Here is a 17374-nt window from a genome sequence, read left to right as displayed (position 1 = left end):
CGTGTGTCTGCGTGGTGTGCCTGGGGTTCTGTGGGGGTGTGTGGTGCGTGTGTGATTTTATAGCAGCACCCTGTATATCAGTGTATGTTATGTGTAAGGGCGATTGTGTGGCAGTCTGGGAACGGATGGATATGGCAGTGGTGGTCGACTGCATGCATGAAGAGCAAAGCTTAGACTCACAGAAGACTGCTGTAATGCCGACCTGCCCTCATTGTGCCCCTTTTTTTTCTTTAGGAGCTGTGCGAGACACTATGGCGCATACAGTTATTTCCCCAGGGTTGTTTTCTGATGATGATGTAGCCTCCCCTGTTCTTGAATCCACGGCAACAGGGTTTGGGGACAATGTGCGCAAGGACCTGCTGTCAGAATTCTCTGCCATCTCTTCAGATCTGGAGGGCTCCCAACAGGTGAGGTTGGAACTCTTCTGTCACAAACAGGGCAGTGGCTGCTGTGCCTCTTAGAGGCTGCCTTAGTGGTACTAAGGCATTGTGGTGCAGGGGGTAAGCGAAACCCTTCAAAAAAGGCTAAAACAAAATGCTGCATTGGAAGTAGCAGTTACTATTAAAAGCAGTATGTGGTGAAGGGCACAGCTGCTAACTGCCTCAGCATGATGCCTTTGAACATGGTGCTTGGTCTGGGGTCTGATTTTGGCTTCAGTTCTTCAGGTGGTTGGTCTGAATTACTAGATAAAAGAAATGCTGGTGTGACTAGCAATGCATCAGAAAGCTTCTGGTATTGCTGGGGAGTTTGGGACCAAGGAAGTGTCAATTAGTTACTGAGCACCAGTCAGGGTAGCTATGCATGTGTTCTGTGCTGTGGTTTCTGCTAGTGCTCTTATGGATGGTTTTGTATTGCCTCTGTGACTGCCATATTTAAGCTGTGTGGTTTTTGGTGTTTTTTTTTCCTTCTTTTTTATTCAGGCTGTAGCTGAACATAACAATGGAAAAATAAAGGTGTACCTGAGAGTTCGACCTCTGAAATCCACAGAGGTGGAAAAAGGGGAAGACCAGGTGAGGCACTGAATGAAGTAGTCTGAGTTGGTTGCCTGTGGGAGATGCTATTAGCTTTCGCTGCCTGTGTTATGGCCTCTTGTAAGCGGTTGCAGTGATGGTATTTTTGTGTTCTTTAGGGCTGTGTCTGCATCGAGAATTCAGAAACTCTTCTTCTAAAAGCCCCTAAGGACTCCTTCACCATGCGGAGCACAGAGCGTGGAGTGGGACAAGCAGCACACAGATTCTCTTTCACCCAGGTAGGTAACTGTGACAAATGAGCCATCTGGAAATTTTTTGAGCTTAAAACCAGCCTTAGAGCCTGAAAAGTTTGCCTTACTGATTCCAGTGCACTGCCTGAGCTATGTGGTCTCATACAATCCTCTCTACTTAAGTTTGTTTTTGTTGCTGTTTCCCTATTTCTTTCTCCTTTTAAGCTCACGCTGAAAAAATTTTCAGCAGCAAACGCCAAACTTGTTTCGTTTATGAGGATCTAAATGTCTGAGAGGCTGTAGTGATTATCAGATGTTTCTAGATTGAAAGCAAGTGAACAGCTTGTTTTTGCAGAGGGGTCTTGGACTGGAATTACTGTTGGATCTGTTGCTCATGATGTGGGGCTAGTGGAGGGAACAAAGGACTACATAATATCACTTGAACAACTATCAGCAGTCAAAAGATAAGATATACATGAGGCCATTTTTTGTCTTGCTTGCAGATCTTTGGACCAGAAGTGGGACAAAAATTGTTCTTTGATGAAACAATGAAGCAGGTGGTAAAGGATGTACTGAATGGGCAGAACTGGCTGGTGTACACCTATGGCATTACCAATTCAGGGAAGACTCACACCATTCAGGGTAAGGAAAGCACTAGGTCTTAGTAGCCTACTGAGGGAATTGTCTGCTTTTACATGTGAATCCTTAGCTTGCTGCTGTTCTTGCTTCAGGCAGCAACAAAGATGGGGGGATTCTGCCTCGCTCCTTAGCGGTCATCTTCAACAGTGTGGGAGATAGGCTGTATCAAGCCATGGATCTGAAGCCTTCCCTCTCCAGTGAGGTGGTCTGGTTGGACAGCAGGCAGGTGCGGCAAGAGGAGACCAAGAAACAGACCATGCTGCGGGCTGGCCTGTGGGAGGTAAGTGTGAAGCTTCTCAAAAGCTTAGTAATGATAGGGTAAGGATGGTGTCAGGCTACATACCCACTCATGTTTTTGTTTCCTGCCAGGAAGAGCTGTTAACACCAATGAAGAGGAGCCACGGTGCCGAATCTCAGCTCCAGGCCACTACCAGTGGCAGCTTTGACAGTGGAGTTGCTGGCCTCTCTTCATCTAGCCAACTTACCAGCCATTCCAACATCAGCCAGACAGAAGGTATGTCTGAAGCCTGTTTACTACCTAACTCATTGTTAGAGGATGGGGGAAGAAAGGATGATGGCTGTTTGGATGCTGTGCTGTGGGCAAGGGAGGAAAGGTGCTGGACTTTCCCATTGAAAGATAAAGGGTGTCAGGACTGAAAAACTTAGTACATATGACACGTCTTGCCAATGTAGAAAATTCACCACTGCATAGTAACCAAGCCCTGTGAAATGAAGCTACTTAGCACTGCTTAATTTCAAGGGAACCGAGCAGCTGAATGCCATGTGATGGAGATAGCTGGAAAGCAGGGTGCTGAAGTGACATGTTGCACTGAACACTTGTGCCCAGACTTTCAAACCGAGAAACTACTAGCTGATAAGGTATCCAAGAGCATGGAATGACTGAGGTAACAAGGGCTAAAACTTCACTTATGCTGGGAAGAATTCATGTTTGAAGTACCCTGTACTTCTGGAGTCAGAATAAAGTGCCTATCAAGAGAGGAGGTATGTGGAATGAGTCTGGGATAGTGTTCCTGCTGAAGAAAGATGCCTCACTCTGCAGCTAAATCATTTTTGTTGGACCTGTGTAAGACTGCCACCACGATTTTATGTTTGTTTTCCCCTCCCCTCTCTTTCCCCAGAACCAGGCCCTTCTTGGGATGACTCGGATCGTATTTCACTTACCAACACAGGAGATATGCAGTTCTCAATCTGGGTCTCCTTCTTTGAGATTTACAATGAGCTAATCTATGACTTGTTAGAACCAACTCTAACTGGCCAGAACCGCAAGAGGCCGACGCTGCGGCTCTGTGAAGACCAGACTGGCAACCCCTACGTGAAAGGTAGATTTACCTTAAAGACATTTTTAGTCTGCTAGAGAGGCTTGAGGACTGAGCTGGGTGGGTGGCTTAGCAGTGATGTGTTGAGGAGCCTGCTGGCCTCTATGGCCTCTGAGATCTCTGGTGGCTAGATCTTGGTACTTACACATTTGCTCAGGTCAACAAAATAAAAATGTGAAGTTGAGGTGGAGATAATTAAGCTTTCTGTCAGTCTCCTAACTGCTTTGTCTGCTTTTTCCAGATCTAAACTGGATCAACGTCCAAGATGCCGATGAGGCTTGGAAGTTGCTGAAACTGGGCCGGAAAAACCAGACTTTTGCTAGCACCCACATGAATCAGAACTCCAGTCGCAGGTGTGAAGGGGGGAGGACAGTTGTTGAGGCTGAAATACAACCTTTGAGGGGCTTTAAAGGTTGCAATTCCGTTCTAAAATATCTGCATGCTTCTTTACAGTCACAGTGTCTTCTCCATTCGGATTCTGCACTTGCAAAGAGGTGGCAGTGAAATTGTTCCAAAAATCAGCGAGTAAGTTTAACGCTCCAGGATTTGGGGGTGTTTTCTGTGGACTGAACTTCCCTGCTCATTTTTCTGGATCTAGGATATGGGAAGTATCTTGGGAAAAGTCTCTTGAAAGTACTTGGAATGAATGGCCATACTCTTAAGTCTTGACAGTGACTGAGGAGTTTGTGAGGATTATTACAAAGTACAACCTGAGAGAGTTCTCAAACTTTTTCAGTGAAGGTCAATTTGAGTACCCCCTGCCCTTGTAACAGGCACTGATCTGAGCGCTGCTGATGCCTGTTCATAGGATGTAGTTATCTGGAAACGGGTCATGGCAGTCCTGAGGACTGGCAAAGGATCTTTGAACTTGACAACACAGAACTCATGTTGGTGTAACTCCTGTATTTAGCATAGTCCTTTCTGTCTAGCAATAGTCCTTGCATCCTATAAAAGCTTCAGCGCCTCTATGGGGGGAGACAGTAGGGAAGGTGAGAAGTGTAGGTGATTGCAGGGTGTAAACCTGGATGGAACAGGACAGATCTAGTAGGTCACGTGAGTTTTGCCTGCATTCCCTTCAGGTTATCCCTGTGTGACCTTGCGGGGTCAGAGCGCTGCAAAAACCAGAAAAGTGGGGACCGAATGAAAGAAGCCAACAACATCAACACCTCCCTCCACACGCTGGGCCGCTGCATTGCTGCCCTGCGCCAGAACCAGCAGTCCAAGTGGGTATCCAGAACTCCAGAGGGAGTGTGTAGGGAGCCTGTTTTCTTTCCCATAGGCTCACTCTTGTCTCTCCCCACAGATTGAAGCAGACTGTGGTTCCCTTCCGGGACAGCAAGCTAACCCGTGTGTTCCAGGGTTTCTTCACTGGGCGTGGGCGCTCTTGCATGATTGTCAACATTAACCAGTGTGCATCTACATATGATGAAACTCTGCATGTAGCCAAGTTCTCAGCCATTGCTAGCCAGGTAAGTACCACGTGCCAGGATCATGGCATGGTCAAGATACAACCTGCTCCTGTGGGAATGGGCCCCTTTCCAATCACAAGGCAGGGATATGCTTACAAGTCTTCCCTATGCTTCTCCAGCGGATTATTACCTTTACAGTATTTCTAGATCCTGCTAAACTGAAAGGGTTGATAGGTTGCAGAGAAATGCTGTGGTTAAAGACTATGCAACTTCCAGACTTTCTGGACTAGTAGCAATGGCCTTTTTCTCTTCAGCTTGTTCAGGTGCCTCCCACAAAGCTGGAACTTCCATCCATACACTCGATCATCAAAGAGCACTCTAGGCGAACCAGCCAGGGTCTAGAGGCAGCCCCAGCAAATGAAGAAGTGGAATCAGAAGATGACAGTGAGGATGAAGCAGATGTTTCCATGTATGCAAAGGAGGTGGGTTTGCAATTTGCTTTACAGCCTTTACGCAAGGCAAGAATGTGACAGTTTGCTTTGGTCTGAGAGGTGGGGCTGCAGCTTGGCATTATACCAAGAGATGACAGCAAACCTCAAGGACATGAGACCCAGGAAACTTGGTATCCATGTGGGAAATGTTCCACAGTTTGGTCTAAACCTGAAATGTGTTGCATTTGGAAACACTGTCATCTGTGGCATTAGGGACAGTAAGAACTCTGGTGTGAAGCTATAATCCTGACTGAGAGGCATTGGAATTAGGAAAGAGCCAACCTGCAACTTCTCTTTCCATGTGACTAAAATAATCTTAAACCTAGAACTCTACAGATGAAGGATCCCACCTCACTTATTCTAGGTCTTAATTCAGTTGCACAGTGAGGGCAATGGAGTTTGTGTCCCTGCAGGACTTGTTGCGTGTCGTGGAAGCTGCACGAGAACTGCTGGTGCAAGAGCGGCAGGAGAAACTGCAGCTGGAAATGCGCCTCCGTGATGAGATCTGCAATGAGATGCTGGAGCACATGCAGGAGAAGGAGAAATGGTGCAGGTAGAGCTTTCTTGATCACATCCTTTTATCCAGTCTGAGCTCCAATACCAAGAACTGCCAGACCCTGACATGCAGTTGCTTGATTTCTGTAGCCAGCATGTGGATGCTCAGAGGGAGCTGCTGGAGGAACTGTATGAGGATAAACTGAATAACCTAAAGGAGTCACTGACTGACTATTACCAGGAGGAGATCCAGGTTTGTTCAGGGTAATGGAAAAACACTGGGAAAGTGGCAATATGTTGAGAGGGCACTTGGGGTGCTTGAATCTGGGGATGTGACTTCATGCAAACTAAAAGGAAAGGTTTTGCTTTTTGAAGTATTTTTGGTGGTATTTTGATAGTCTGATCCGCAATTCTTGCTTCTTGTCTACTGCTGTCATTAGGCAGCCTCATTTCCAGCCCTTAATCTGGAGGCTAATATGCAGCCATTCTGACTCCTAGTTATTCAACATGATTCTCTTCTCCCTTTTTTCACTAGTGGCTTGCTCTACACTGAGTTCTGTGAATTTTTCCTCTCAGTTGTGGTGATGGGTATGGGCCTTCTTGTATTTTTTATGCTATAGCATTTGGATGGCCTTGTTGCAGACCTCTCTGAAGATGTCAAGTCTCAAGAAATTCCTTAACTCTAGAGGCTGTAAAAAGAGTTCTTTAGGCTCACAGGCAAAGGGTTCAATGTTGTCACTTAAAGGGCATCAAGGTCCAGAGTGTGAAGTGTGATTGAAAGTCTCCCAAAAGAAAAACATCAGAATTCTAGAAAACTGTAGCAAGAAAATCTTGCTGAATGTCTGCACAAACTTGCTTTCTAAGGAGCGTGATGAGAAGATTGAGGAGCTCCAAGCTGCTCTGCAGGAGGCAAAACAAAAACTGGAGAGCCTGGAGCCTAAGCAGGAGCCAGGGAAAGGCTTGCGTCGATCAAAGCGAATGACTTCATCTGCTCTGCAACAGGAACTGGCAGACACTAAAGCCAAACTGGAGCAATGTCAAACAGAGCTAAGCACCAGGACAGCAGGTAAGGCAGTGATGCTGCACTGGTTCTGAATTGTCCAGGCAATCTTGTAGAGGGTTCTAGAGATACATTTTTCTCTAAGGGTGTATTGGATTCAAACACTCTGAAACCATTGTCCTGGGTTGTAGGTGTCAGGAATGGTGTGCTGGATGAACAGGGTTTCAGTTTACTTCCACATGAAAATGGATTTCAGAGTAGGATTATCACTGAAAGGATGAAGCCTGGAATATTTGTGCATGTCTACAAAAACTCAAAGCTGTCCTCAGCTTGCCTGTGGCAGCTTGTCCCAAGGGAAGTCCTGACTTCATGAAAAGTGGAACTGTGAATGTACTGTCACTTACTCGTTTTGGTTTTGGTGTTCCTAGAGTTGCGTAAATACCAGAAATTAGTGGAGCCACCTCCCTCTGCCAAACCCCTTACTGTGGACGTAGACAGGAAGCTGGAGGATGGACAGAAGGTAACTATCTCTGTTATAGAAAGGAACACTCCCAGGATGAAGTGCTTGCAGTTTACGGAGTGTTTGGAGCTGCTGTTCCCCATTTCTTTAAACAAACAGTTGATCTTCCCGGAGATGTGCACAGCTGTGGTATCTGAGATCCCAGTGTACCTCACTCAGATGGGACTCTCCCTCAGTACTATGCATCTGAATTACTCTAGAGTGGCTGTGTTAGAGCAATATCAAAGGTAGCTGTTGTATTCAATCTTTCTCCTACAGAATGTCAGATTGCTGCGTTCAGAACTACAGAAACTTGGGGAGTGTCTCCAATCTGCAGAGAGGGCATGCTGCCACAGTACTGGTGCAGGGAAACTTCGAGAAGCCCTCTGTACCTGTGATGACATTTTAGCTAGACAGGTAATGTCTTTGTTGTGGGTTGCACAGGGGCATTTAATCTATGCACTTTGCCTTTATCAGCAGAATAACCTAAATTTTTGGAGTGGCAAATTACTTACTCTCTAGACACTTGATGGCTATCAAAATTAAAGGAGCTGTATTGCTAATTTTCTCAATGGCCGAATCAAACTGAATATTTAGCTCTCCAAAGCAGACCCAAATTATTCACTTAACTGACAGCCTCCACTTAAAAGTAGGAAAATTCAGAGTTCTCATATCCAATTCTCTATTACAGTTGCCATGGCACCAGTTTGCAGCAGGATGGGTTCAGCTCTTTCCAGCCTTACTGCTCATATTTTATTACTGGATTGTTCCACTTTTGACAGTAGAAGCTAATATAAATGCCTGTGTAGCACAGTAGTAGGGAGTTTTGGCAAAGGCATTTTATCCTCTTCAGTTCACAGTAACCAGTGGGTTAGGCAACTTGTGCCTCTCTTGCTTTTTCAGGACCAAACCCTGGCAGAACTGCAGAACAATATGATACTAGTGAAACTAGACCTGCGGAAGAAAGCAGCTTGTATTGCTGAACAGTACCATACCGTGCAGAAGCTCCAGGCTCCTTCAACGTCTACCTTAAAGAAACGATTCTGTGCCAACAGGGAAAACCTACAACCTAACCAACCTCCTGGTAAAAGGCCGTTCCTGCACAACCTTCTGTCACGTTCAGCGCCTCGTCCCGCAGCTGGCAGAGGGTGGCAACTTCGTTCAGTTGCTCTATGACTTGAGATCCAAGCCCCCACTATTACTGGAAGAAGGTGGCAAATCCAATATAATGGCATCTGTTTTATTTTGTGTGCTTGTTTATTGTTATTGTAGCTGCTTGAGAGCTTATGTAAACAATGTTGGATATGTATGGTTAAACTTTTAATCGATACCAAAGGGGACAAAATGACCTTTTGTAATTTCAACACTACAACCAGGGAAGTCTTTAAATATAAAATAAGGCAGATGATCAAAGTTGTTTCACAAAAGGACAAGTCAAAAGTGAGTTCTTATCTTCAACTATTGTGGGCACATAACTCAAGAGCCTCCTTGAAAGGTATCTTCCCTTCTCTGAATTACAATCCTTTATTAAAGTATACACGTTCTAGTTCAGGGTTGTTCTCTCGGATCTTGGCTTGCAGTTCTGGCTCCAAGCTTGTTACAGACATAGAACTAAGCAAAAGAAACAGTAAAATGGTTATATATAACCAGCACTTGTGTGTAAAATAAGATGGATGATGCACCTGGTTAAACTTCCTAGATTGTGAAAAGTTTTCAGATCTTTTTAACTTCAGAGGAAGGGATCATCCTTACAGACCAGGACACATCAGTCTCTGCTTACACCACAGTAAGACAATCTCTAGAGTCAAGAAAGAGCTGTTGTTACTGCAGTGGGGGTAGGAATCTGCTTAGTTGCTTGAGGTTTGCAGCTCTTAATAGAAACCTACCTTCCTAAAGGTATTTTTAAATATGTATTTGCCTCTTTCTCTTACTGCCTCATTCAGTTGAATAAAATGTTTATCCTGACTACAGTCACCTTACAGTAAAGTGAGTTAAACTCCCTTTTAAGTTACACAGCTGCACTTTCTTAAACAGCTTTGGGTCTAATCTTATAAAAGGGAGAGGCCTAGTTAAAAGCAAGAGCTGTACTATACTTCCTAGGCTCCTTTGTTAAGCCATCTCCATGTAGCCTAGTGCCATTTATTTACCAAAATTCTTTGCTCTATGCCAGGCAGGGAAGCAGATGGTGTCAGACTGCTTTGTTGTATTCAAACAATTGCATTAGATAAGTAAGACTTGGGTATTGTTTCCTGAAAGTCAAATGCTACTCTAGTTGCTCAACATTCAGCTCCAGCTTGCATAGTTTAAGCTACAGTTGGCAGCTTGTTGAGTTTAGACAACCACTAATAGTATGAAAGGGACCCTGCAAATTGAGTTACCTTTATTTGTAGGTAACTCCCCTAGGGTTTATTAGGATTTCAGTTAGAAATGATATTCATTATAAGACAGTTTTCTGGACTTAGCTATTTTGTGTACCAATAAAAAGTTATCTCTGCAAAAGTGCTAATCAAATTACAAATGAGCACAAATACAGTCAAGTGCTGTTCTGTATAACCAGAGAGTGTCCAGGTGGAAATAAAAGGGGCTCTGATCATATTTATTGAAGCCATAACCTTACTAGACATGAATATATTGTTTGGGCCATATTAGCCTTTTCAGGACTCATTCTAGTGATTCTGAACTCTAGATCAAACACCTCACCTTGAAAGAATATGGTTTAACCCTTCCTCACCTCAATCTCTTCTTCACTGCCACTATATAGTGGCAATCAAAGCATTCTAATCAAGCTGTTACAGGCCCTTTTTTCCTCTTTTCCCTCTGGTTACTCTTTTTCCCTTCCCTCAGTCTTTCTTGGCAGCTTCTTCATAATTCAAGAATTGGGAGTTTGTAAACAAAAGAGGCCAATTCAACTACTTCTAGTGCTGATGAGTAACATAGCTAGTCATTTTCTGAATATTCCCATGTTTATCACACAAATGGGAATTAAGCCTGTATGCTCTAGGAGCCAATGACCACTTCTTTCTGCCTTTTTGCAGTACCCTGCATGCATCTGGGAGTGCAACATTAAGTGTAAGACAAATACATACCTTTTTTGAGGAAACAGTGCACAACACAGGGGTGTGGCAAACACGAGACTAGAGGAGACAAAAATGGTTTTACAATATTGAGGGTGCTAAAAGAGAATTCAAAACCTTTATAAATGGTCTTCTAGGTAGAAAGCTATTTTTTGTGTGTACAGTGAATGAAAGTTCCGTGAAGTGCCATGTAACCCTTATACCTTATGAAATCATTTACCTACTATGTAGTGCTAAATGCAGCAATACAATGCTTACAAATGTCTATTAAAAAAATATCTGACAGCCTTTCAGTGTTTTGCATTGGTGTGCATGACAACATAAACTGCTATACAACAGCAAATAAACTCCCTTAACCAAACGTCTCAGAAATTGATCAACCTACAGCATTAGATTCCAATTATTGTTTATGGAAGTAGCAATCAAAGCATTCTAATCAAGATGCTACAGGCTTTTTTTTTCTTTTTGGTTACTCTGTTTTTTTCCTCCTTCCCTCTGTCCTTCTTGGCAGCTTCTTCATTACTAACAGCATTTTTATTATGGTATTATCAACTACAGATATGGAGGTGAAGCAACTGCTGGAGCCTCATTAACTCTCAGCTTTCCCCTCCTTCCCCCCCCTCTTTAAACACAGTGCAAGTATTGCTACTTCCTCAAAAAAACCCCAAACCAACAAAACCCTAAAAAGTATCTCTTAAAAGCACACACAACCCAAAGAAATTACTTACCAGACTCCAACTAATCCAACTTGAATGGGAGCACTCATCCAAGGGAATCTCTGTCAAAAATAAACCGCACACAATGAGTATGGCATCTTTTCTTCCCCCCACCTTTCCACCTTCCTGGAATTCCTCTATTGTAAGAGAAGACTGCAGCTAGAAGACTCTTGGACAGGGAGGCAAAACAAAGGCCTTAATGCTGAGCTCCACTTTGAGAGCTTAGTTCTTTTGAAAAGTAGTAAGAAAATTCCAGATGAGCTATGTCCAGTGTTATCCTGAGTAAGTCTCCCTCAGAAACTACAATGGGTGGTTTAACTGTTCTACTTACAACCTGCTCCTGAGTACATGAAGTATTTCTTTCAGTCACACAAAGCCCTCGAGGTAGCAACACAGCTCAAGTCTGGAACCGTGCTGCAGTTGTGAGGTGCTGCCACACCTCCTAAGGACACTGAATTTTGCCCTGGCACCCCTAAGAAGAGCCAGGTCTGATGACAGCTCCTCTCCAGTGGTTTTAAAACTTGCAACTAGAGATTTACTTTGTGAGCAACTGCAGCCACCAACTGTAAGTAAAAGAGATGTCAAGAAAAAAAATGCATGTCTTTTTTAGCCCTTTCTTCTGTCTTACGATTTACTTTGTTTTGTAGGAGCTTGCCCCTGTAGCAGAGTCTGGTACACTGCAGTTCTGCAAGGATTTGCCTGTTACTAAAGAAAATAAAAGGTGGAAGAATGGGGGAAACAAAGCTGAGAAGGCAACACATAACCCGTGGATGCACTTTTAGCACACCCCGATTGTAGCTTTTGCAGAGCTTGAATACATGCCAAGAAACAGGACCATTGTCTTGCAGGCATGCAAATGCTTTAGGAATCCATTCTGCCCCATGTTAGAATTTCAGTTGAAATGAATTACTACTGAAATAAAACCAGACCTGTTTAAACAGCACTGCCGCAATAGCCTGCTGTTCCTACAGTAAAATCAGTGTCTCCAGCAAGTAGGACATAGACAACTGCTAGGATAACCAGAAGCTGGTTTTAAACCAAAACAGCTCATGAGTTTAAAAAAAATAATCACCACACATTACAGTGGATGGTATTTTCAACAAAGATGATGTGTTTTTTTTTCTGCAAGAAGTAGTTGTCAGGATGTAGAAGTTAGTGGGCAAACTGGTGAATAAAAGATGGGCATTATTTGAGAACGGAAATAGAACAAAGACATTCAGAAAGCTTGGTAGGACAAATTTTGGTGCTAAGAAGGTTCAGAGCGGTGTAAGAGAGATGCAGAACAAGCCTGTGTGGATTGAGCTTTCTCTAGAGCCTCAGGGAGAAGAAATGATGTAGAAGATTGGCTTTTCTTCCCCCAACCCCACCCCCACCCCCGGAGTCAATCTGTAATCCAGAAAAGATTGCAGGAAGAACCGTGCAATTCAGCAACAACCTGCAACAATAGGTAACAATGGAAAAAGACAGAGACAGCAAGAAAGGTAAAATGAATGCAGCAGTGTTCTGCTGTTCTGGCATTCCACTGAACTCACCTTCATTTGACCCTGAACTGAGATAAATTCACTCAAAATGCTTCACATTTCATACACATGGAGAGACAAGAGATGGTGTGACTGACAATGGGAGGGATGTAAGACTCCCACTGATATTTGGGAACCCAAGTCAAACTCTCTGCTGCAAAAGACTTCAGCCTCTGAGAAGAATTAAGGAAGAAGGATGCTGCACATTGCAATGTGAGCTGAGGACCTGAGATTTATTACAGAAAAACCTCAAATGTGATTTCATAACTGAAAAAACTTTTGGAGAGTGTCATAAAAGCAATCTATAGTTTCATGCCTTTACCAGAGTTGGTCACTAATCTTGGAGAGGGAAGTGCCTGCTAGTACAAACAATATAAACAACATCTATTTTGTGTTGTGGAACATTTTTTTGCCAAGGTACTCAATCAGAGTTACAGCCTTTATTTTTCTAGAATATTACTGCGCTGTACTAGCCAAGAAAGTTGGTGAAGCAAAACTCTGTAACACTGGGAGGTCAATACTAGTGTTGCCTAAGGAACAATGTAGAACAATAAAGCAAATCTCAAATGCAGGCTGTACATTCCTATAAAGAAATAAAAGGAAGTAGAAGACAGCAGAAGAATTTACTGTGTTAGAGAACTATCATTTAACTCCGGAAGAAGGCAGTTCCCAATGAATTAGGATTTAATTTCCAGATGTCTTTATGGCATCTTCAGTGGTTAGTGCAAACAGAGAAAATGGAGAAGTGGTAATTAAGCAAACAAAAGCCATAAGGAGAATCAGCTTTTTTCTAACTGCTTCTTTTCATTGTTGGATGCTGAAATCTGTCAGCTTTCCCAGGCTAGCTATGCCTGTTTTCAAAAGAACAAATGAAATGACAGTTAAACTAGGAAAGCGTGGAGGTCTCTAAGGCAGAAGACATTCAAAACCGATGCTTAAAAAAAGTCTCTCAGTCAGTTTTGTAACAGTATTGAACACAAGTTTTAGTTGCAGACTAAGAGATCCCAAGGAGCTCATTTTGAAGAGGAAATTTCTGGAATCACCTTGAATGTTAATACAGTATGCAGAACAGGAGAGAAACAGTACTTGAAGCTGCAAGAGTAGTAATACAAATGGAAACTAAAGTGTTGACTGGAATTTTCAGAAGTTTCAGTGGAAAGCTCCAATTTCTTTCCTTAGGAGAAAGGTTACCTGTGGCTACAATAAATATATAAACACTGTGTCTCAGAGCAAGGTTGTTTATGGATCCTCCTGCTGCAGCAGACAAAGTAATTAATCAAGAACTACTATGCTGCATAATCGTATAAAAGGCAGACAAAAAAACGCCAAACACATACACATGAAGTATTTTTTCGAGTCAAGAAATGAATTCTTCTTGAAGCAGAAAGTATATGCTTGTGATATAAAAACATTCTTGCCATTTTCTAGCAACAACTTTTGGCAATACTGTTAATTCACACTCGCATTACCATCAAAATGTCCTCATGCAAAGCAGCTTGTTTCAAACATCAGAGGATGATAGCCTGCTGTCACTGAGAGCAGCATTTCAGAAGCATTTATTTCCTTGTCTCATTGAAGAACATCATTCTGTTTTCATCCCTATTTCACAACCATTTGCCTGTGTTCTGGCCTTGTGTGTTGCTTAATAAGCTTTGGCAGGCATACAAGAGTTATTTTCCAGAGTGATGGTGTGCAAAGCAAAGGCTGAGGATAACAAGTTAGTAAAGCATTGTGTGGATGGTGTTGGGAGCACTGCAAATGGGATGGTGCTTCTGAAACCTCAAAAGGACATGCAGAAGCTGCTTGTTAAAAATGCAGCTCATTCCTTGATGGTTTTAATACTAATCTCTACCAAGTGTTATCACTGACTAGTGGTAGAGCAGTGTTTCACCTGAACTCACAGTCTCTGAGGCTGCGGGGGAGGAACAGGTGAGCATAAACGGTCAGGATGGTACCAAAGACCACTGAGTAGTCACTGTAGAAATCGTTCATTTTGGCTGATCTGAAAAATTCACAACACCCTTATATTGATCACACCACATAAAACCAATGGATATTTCTCTCCAACCCCTGCAAATTGCTGCAAGTTCTTCACAAATGTCATTGCCAGCTGAGCAGATAGCATGGGTTAACACATTCTCAAGAACACAACAGTATCACAAGCTGCCCAAAGTTACTGCGCTAACAGCCTATGGGTCAAAGGACTACACCACTAAGAATCAGCCAGATCAGGAGAGGGCTCTTTATACTGTAGATTGGGCTCTTTACACTGCAGACTGTGTTTGGATGCACTGCAGTCTCACTTCTTTCAGGACATAGAAGCAGCACGCACTGACTTTCACTCTAGAACGCAAACGCCACATTCCTGGTTTTACATCCTGAGTAATACTGTTGTCTGTTAAGAAGGAGGAAGGGAAGCAAAGCACTTCAGGGAAAAAAAGTTTCTAAAACTGAGTGACACTTGAGACCTCTTTCCAATGCCTCATTTCTATCAAAAAGTGCTTTCAAATCATGTGTGTAAGTTGGTAACGCACCTCTGCACTAGAAAAAGGAAGGGTAGAAATCATAAAAAGTAGAATTTGGATATCTTTAGAAAGCTTAATCTTAGACAAAAGAAACTAGGAAGCGTTCCATGCTTGTCCTCCCAGGAGTCACCAACCAAACCACTTTTCCAAGGGAGGGTCTGGAGACTCAGACCACGTTTTCCTTTCCTTTTTCTAAGGGGAAGAAAACAGATTCTCATAGGCTACTGTTCCCAGCTTGGCCTGGAGCTACACAGTAAGTAAATCAGTGATATCAGCTGGTGAAGATGAAACTCCCTTTGCTGGTTAAGAATTACAGAGTTCTTCATCTGAATATCATTTAATGGGTGCAATTGTTGTTTATCATCTAATTAGTTTATTTACTAAGTGCTTGAATCCACACTACAATAGCACAAACTGAATACAGAAAATAAGTACTCTCTGATGAAATGTGCCCATTCTGTGCTCACCCTGCACTGGCCCATCCAGCAAATTTTAAAGGATAATGTTCAAAAGAGACTTCTACCATCACTGTTGTTTCCAAAGTCATACTGCTAGCAATTGCAGCTAAGCAAAGCCTCCTTACTTCTATCTTGAGGAAAAGGCATTATTAAAATACTCAGTATTTTTTCTAATAAACCTTACTACAAGCCTGGGTACAAGGAAAGTTTATTTCCTAGGAGGAACTCTGCATTTTAAGAACAACTATAAAAATAACACAAAAGTGCAGATTTTCTTAATGTTGTTTTACACTGTGACAAAAAGAGCCAAGCTATCTCTAAGAAAGTTAAAAAGAAAGTAACAGCTGTAAACCAAGCTCTGTGGTGATGTCCTGTAAGAGCGCTGGGGAGGCAAATATGAAAACTCAGGAAGCATGTTAAATCAATGAAAATATTAACTTAGGATGTGAGATACATACACACAGATCATCTGAGACTGACCTTTAAAAAGGCTCTCTTTTCCAATGTGTTCATTATGAAGGGAGGAATCGCTGCAAATGAGAAAGAAAAAAACCAAACAACTCAAAACAACCTTGGAGATAAAAGTAATTTAGTTTTCATTTTCTCTTAAAATGACCTAATACCATACATAACATAATTTTCACAGCCTTTTGTCAGTAACTGAGCTTTCATTTCACATTGCCAATTCAAGCTTCTGGATTGGTATTTAGAGAGGTAATTTCTTCCAATGAGCAAAACTTCTAATTTCACACATAACTAAAGCTGTGAGCTGAGCTCTCTAACTTGGCACTGGTCAAAGCACCAGTTGTTCACTAAACCAATTCCAGCCAAGCAGAATTTGCTACTATTCCTTTGCTGTCTGTAGCTTTTCTGCAAAAGCATCCCAGAAGCTTTTCAGTTGCACTTCAGCATAACAGACTGTAGATGTTTTCACAATAAGAAAAGTACATTTCTCTGAGGAACTGAACAGCAATGTAAATACTGCCTGCACAACTGTAAGATAATTTGGCCTCTGAGAAACTGATAATCAGGAGCTGCACATGACTGCAATTATTCTTACCCATGCCAGGAGAAGCCATAAGAATCCTTGATATAACCACCTGGGTAATTGCCTGCTGAGCTGCTTTTGTTGATTCACCCAATCTGTTTCCATTCTCATCCGTGACTGGGATTCCAAACTTGAGCTCCCTGTTGAACATGGAGTAAAAATAAAGTAGTGACTGACATGCATTTATTCACTTTTTTTTTTTTAACCCTGTGAAATGACCAAGTTTTGAAGGACCAGTACTTGATTTCTGAGATCTAAGACTGAAGAGAATGAGAATGTTCTATTTTATACCTGTCACAATCAATCAATCAAAACAAGATCATGGATGAGGTTTTTGCAAGCCTCTGAAACAAGTTAAGATATATTCTGTGCTTTATTTAGTAGCTTGCTGATTTAAAAACTCATTAACATCCTTCTAGAATTAGTGATCATTACTCTTTTTCCTACCTTTGTCTCATTAGTGGAATATTAATGCAATTGGCAGCAGCAACAGCAGCAAAAGGAACAAACCGTCCTATGAGAGGTGAGACATGCTGTAAAACATACAGAGAGGAACAAATAAAAACCAAACAAAAGAAAAATGATTACATAATAGTTTTCATAGTATTATCATAGTATCAGTCAGGGTTGGAAGGGACCACAAGGATCATCTAGTTCCAACCCCCTTGCTATGGGCAGGGACACCTCACACTAGATCAGGCTGGCCAGAGCCTCATCCAGCCTGGTCTTAAACACCTCCAGGGACGGTGCCCAAACCACCTCCCTGGACAACCCATTCCAGGGCTTCACTACTCTCATGGTAAAGAACTTCCTCCTCACATCCAGCCTGAATCTCCCCACCTCCAGCTTCATTCCATTCCCCCTAGTCCTATCACTACTTGATTTCCTGAGAAGTCCCTCCCCAGGGGAGGGGAGGGACTTTTCGTTCCCAAAGGTCATAGTGATAGACCAGACCTATTTCT

At 42.6% G+C, this 17374-nt stretch overlaps 2 protein-coding genes across 3 annotated transcripts in view; one reads left to right on the top strand and one right to left on the bottom strand.

Annotated features, from left to right (window-relative positions):
• The first annotated feature begins 251 nt into the window (after positions 1 to 251).
• Positions 252 to 8247, top strand: KIF20A (kinesin family member 20A). The gene is made up of 18 exons (XM_009904632.2): positions 252 to 407; positions 921 to 1010; positions 1130 to 1249; positions 1705 to 1843; positions 1933 to 2120; positions 2210 to 2354; positions 2980 to 3180; positions 3419 to 3530; positions 3631 to 3702; positions 4257 to 4400; positions 4481 to 4646; positions 4901 to 5068; positions 5491 to 5630; positions 5723 to 5825; positions 6437 to 6638; positions 7001 to 7092; positions 7351 to 7488; positions 7975 to 8247. The coding sequence occupies exons 1-18, from the start codon at positions 252 to 254 to the stop codon at positions 8245 to 8247; spliced, it is 2649 nt and encodes an 882-aa protein (XP_009902934.2).
• A 62-nt stretch (positions 8248 to 8309) lies between these two features.
• Positions 8310 to 17374, bottom strand: part of SFXN1 (sideroflexin 1) — a 34576-nt gene continuing 25511 nt past the window's right edge. The window contains exons 6-11 of one of the 2 annotated variants that reach the window (XM_009904631.2): positions 16860 to 16945; positions 16425 to 16552; positions 15845 to 15894; positions 10874 to 10923; positions 10158 to 10205; positions 8310 to 8682 (exon numbers count right to left, since the gene is read on the bottom strand). In XM_009904631.2, the coding sequence (XP_009902933.2) occupies positions 8586 to 8682; positions 10158 to 10205; positions 10874 to 10923; positions 15845 to 15894; positions 16425 to 16552; positions 16860 to 16945 (459 nt within the window). In that variant the 3' untranslated portion in view covers positions 8310 to 8585. Of the gene's footprint in view, positions 8683 to 10157; positions 10206 to 10873; positions 10924 to 13711; positions 14384 to 15844; positions 15895 to 16424; positions 16553 to 16859; positions 16946 to 17374 lie in introns of those variants that run through there. The other variant, XM_054168662.1, reaches the window with a different exon arrangement.

This window comes from Dryobates pubescens, chromosome 16, assembly GCF_014839835.1.
Source record: "Dryobates pubescens isolate bDryPub1 chromosome 16, bDryPub1.pri, whole genome shotgun sequence".
NCBI classification, from domain to species: domain Eukaryota; kingdom Metazoa; phylum Chordata; class Aves; order Piciformes; family Picidae; genus Dryobates; species Dryobates pubescens.
Note: the sequence above shows the minus strand (reverse complement) of the source record. Positions and strands in the feature narration are given on the sequence as shown.

Excerpts from the sequence above, each read along its gene's own strand:
- KIF20A (XM_009904632.2), top strand. The coding sequence starts at position 252 with ATGGCGCATACAGTTATTTCCCCAGGGTTGTTTTCTGATGATGATGTA. Across the intron at positions 1,250-1,704 it reads ACAGATTCTCTTTCACCCAG|ATCTTTGGACCAGAAGTGGG; the intron begins GTAGGTAACTGT and ends TCTTGCTTGCAG. Across the intron at positions 2,355-2,979 it reads CAACATCAGCCAGACAGAAG|AACCAGGCCCTTCTTGGGAT; the intron begins GTATGTCTGAAG and ends CTCTTTCCCCAG.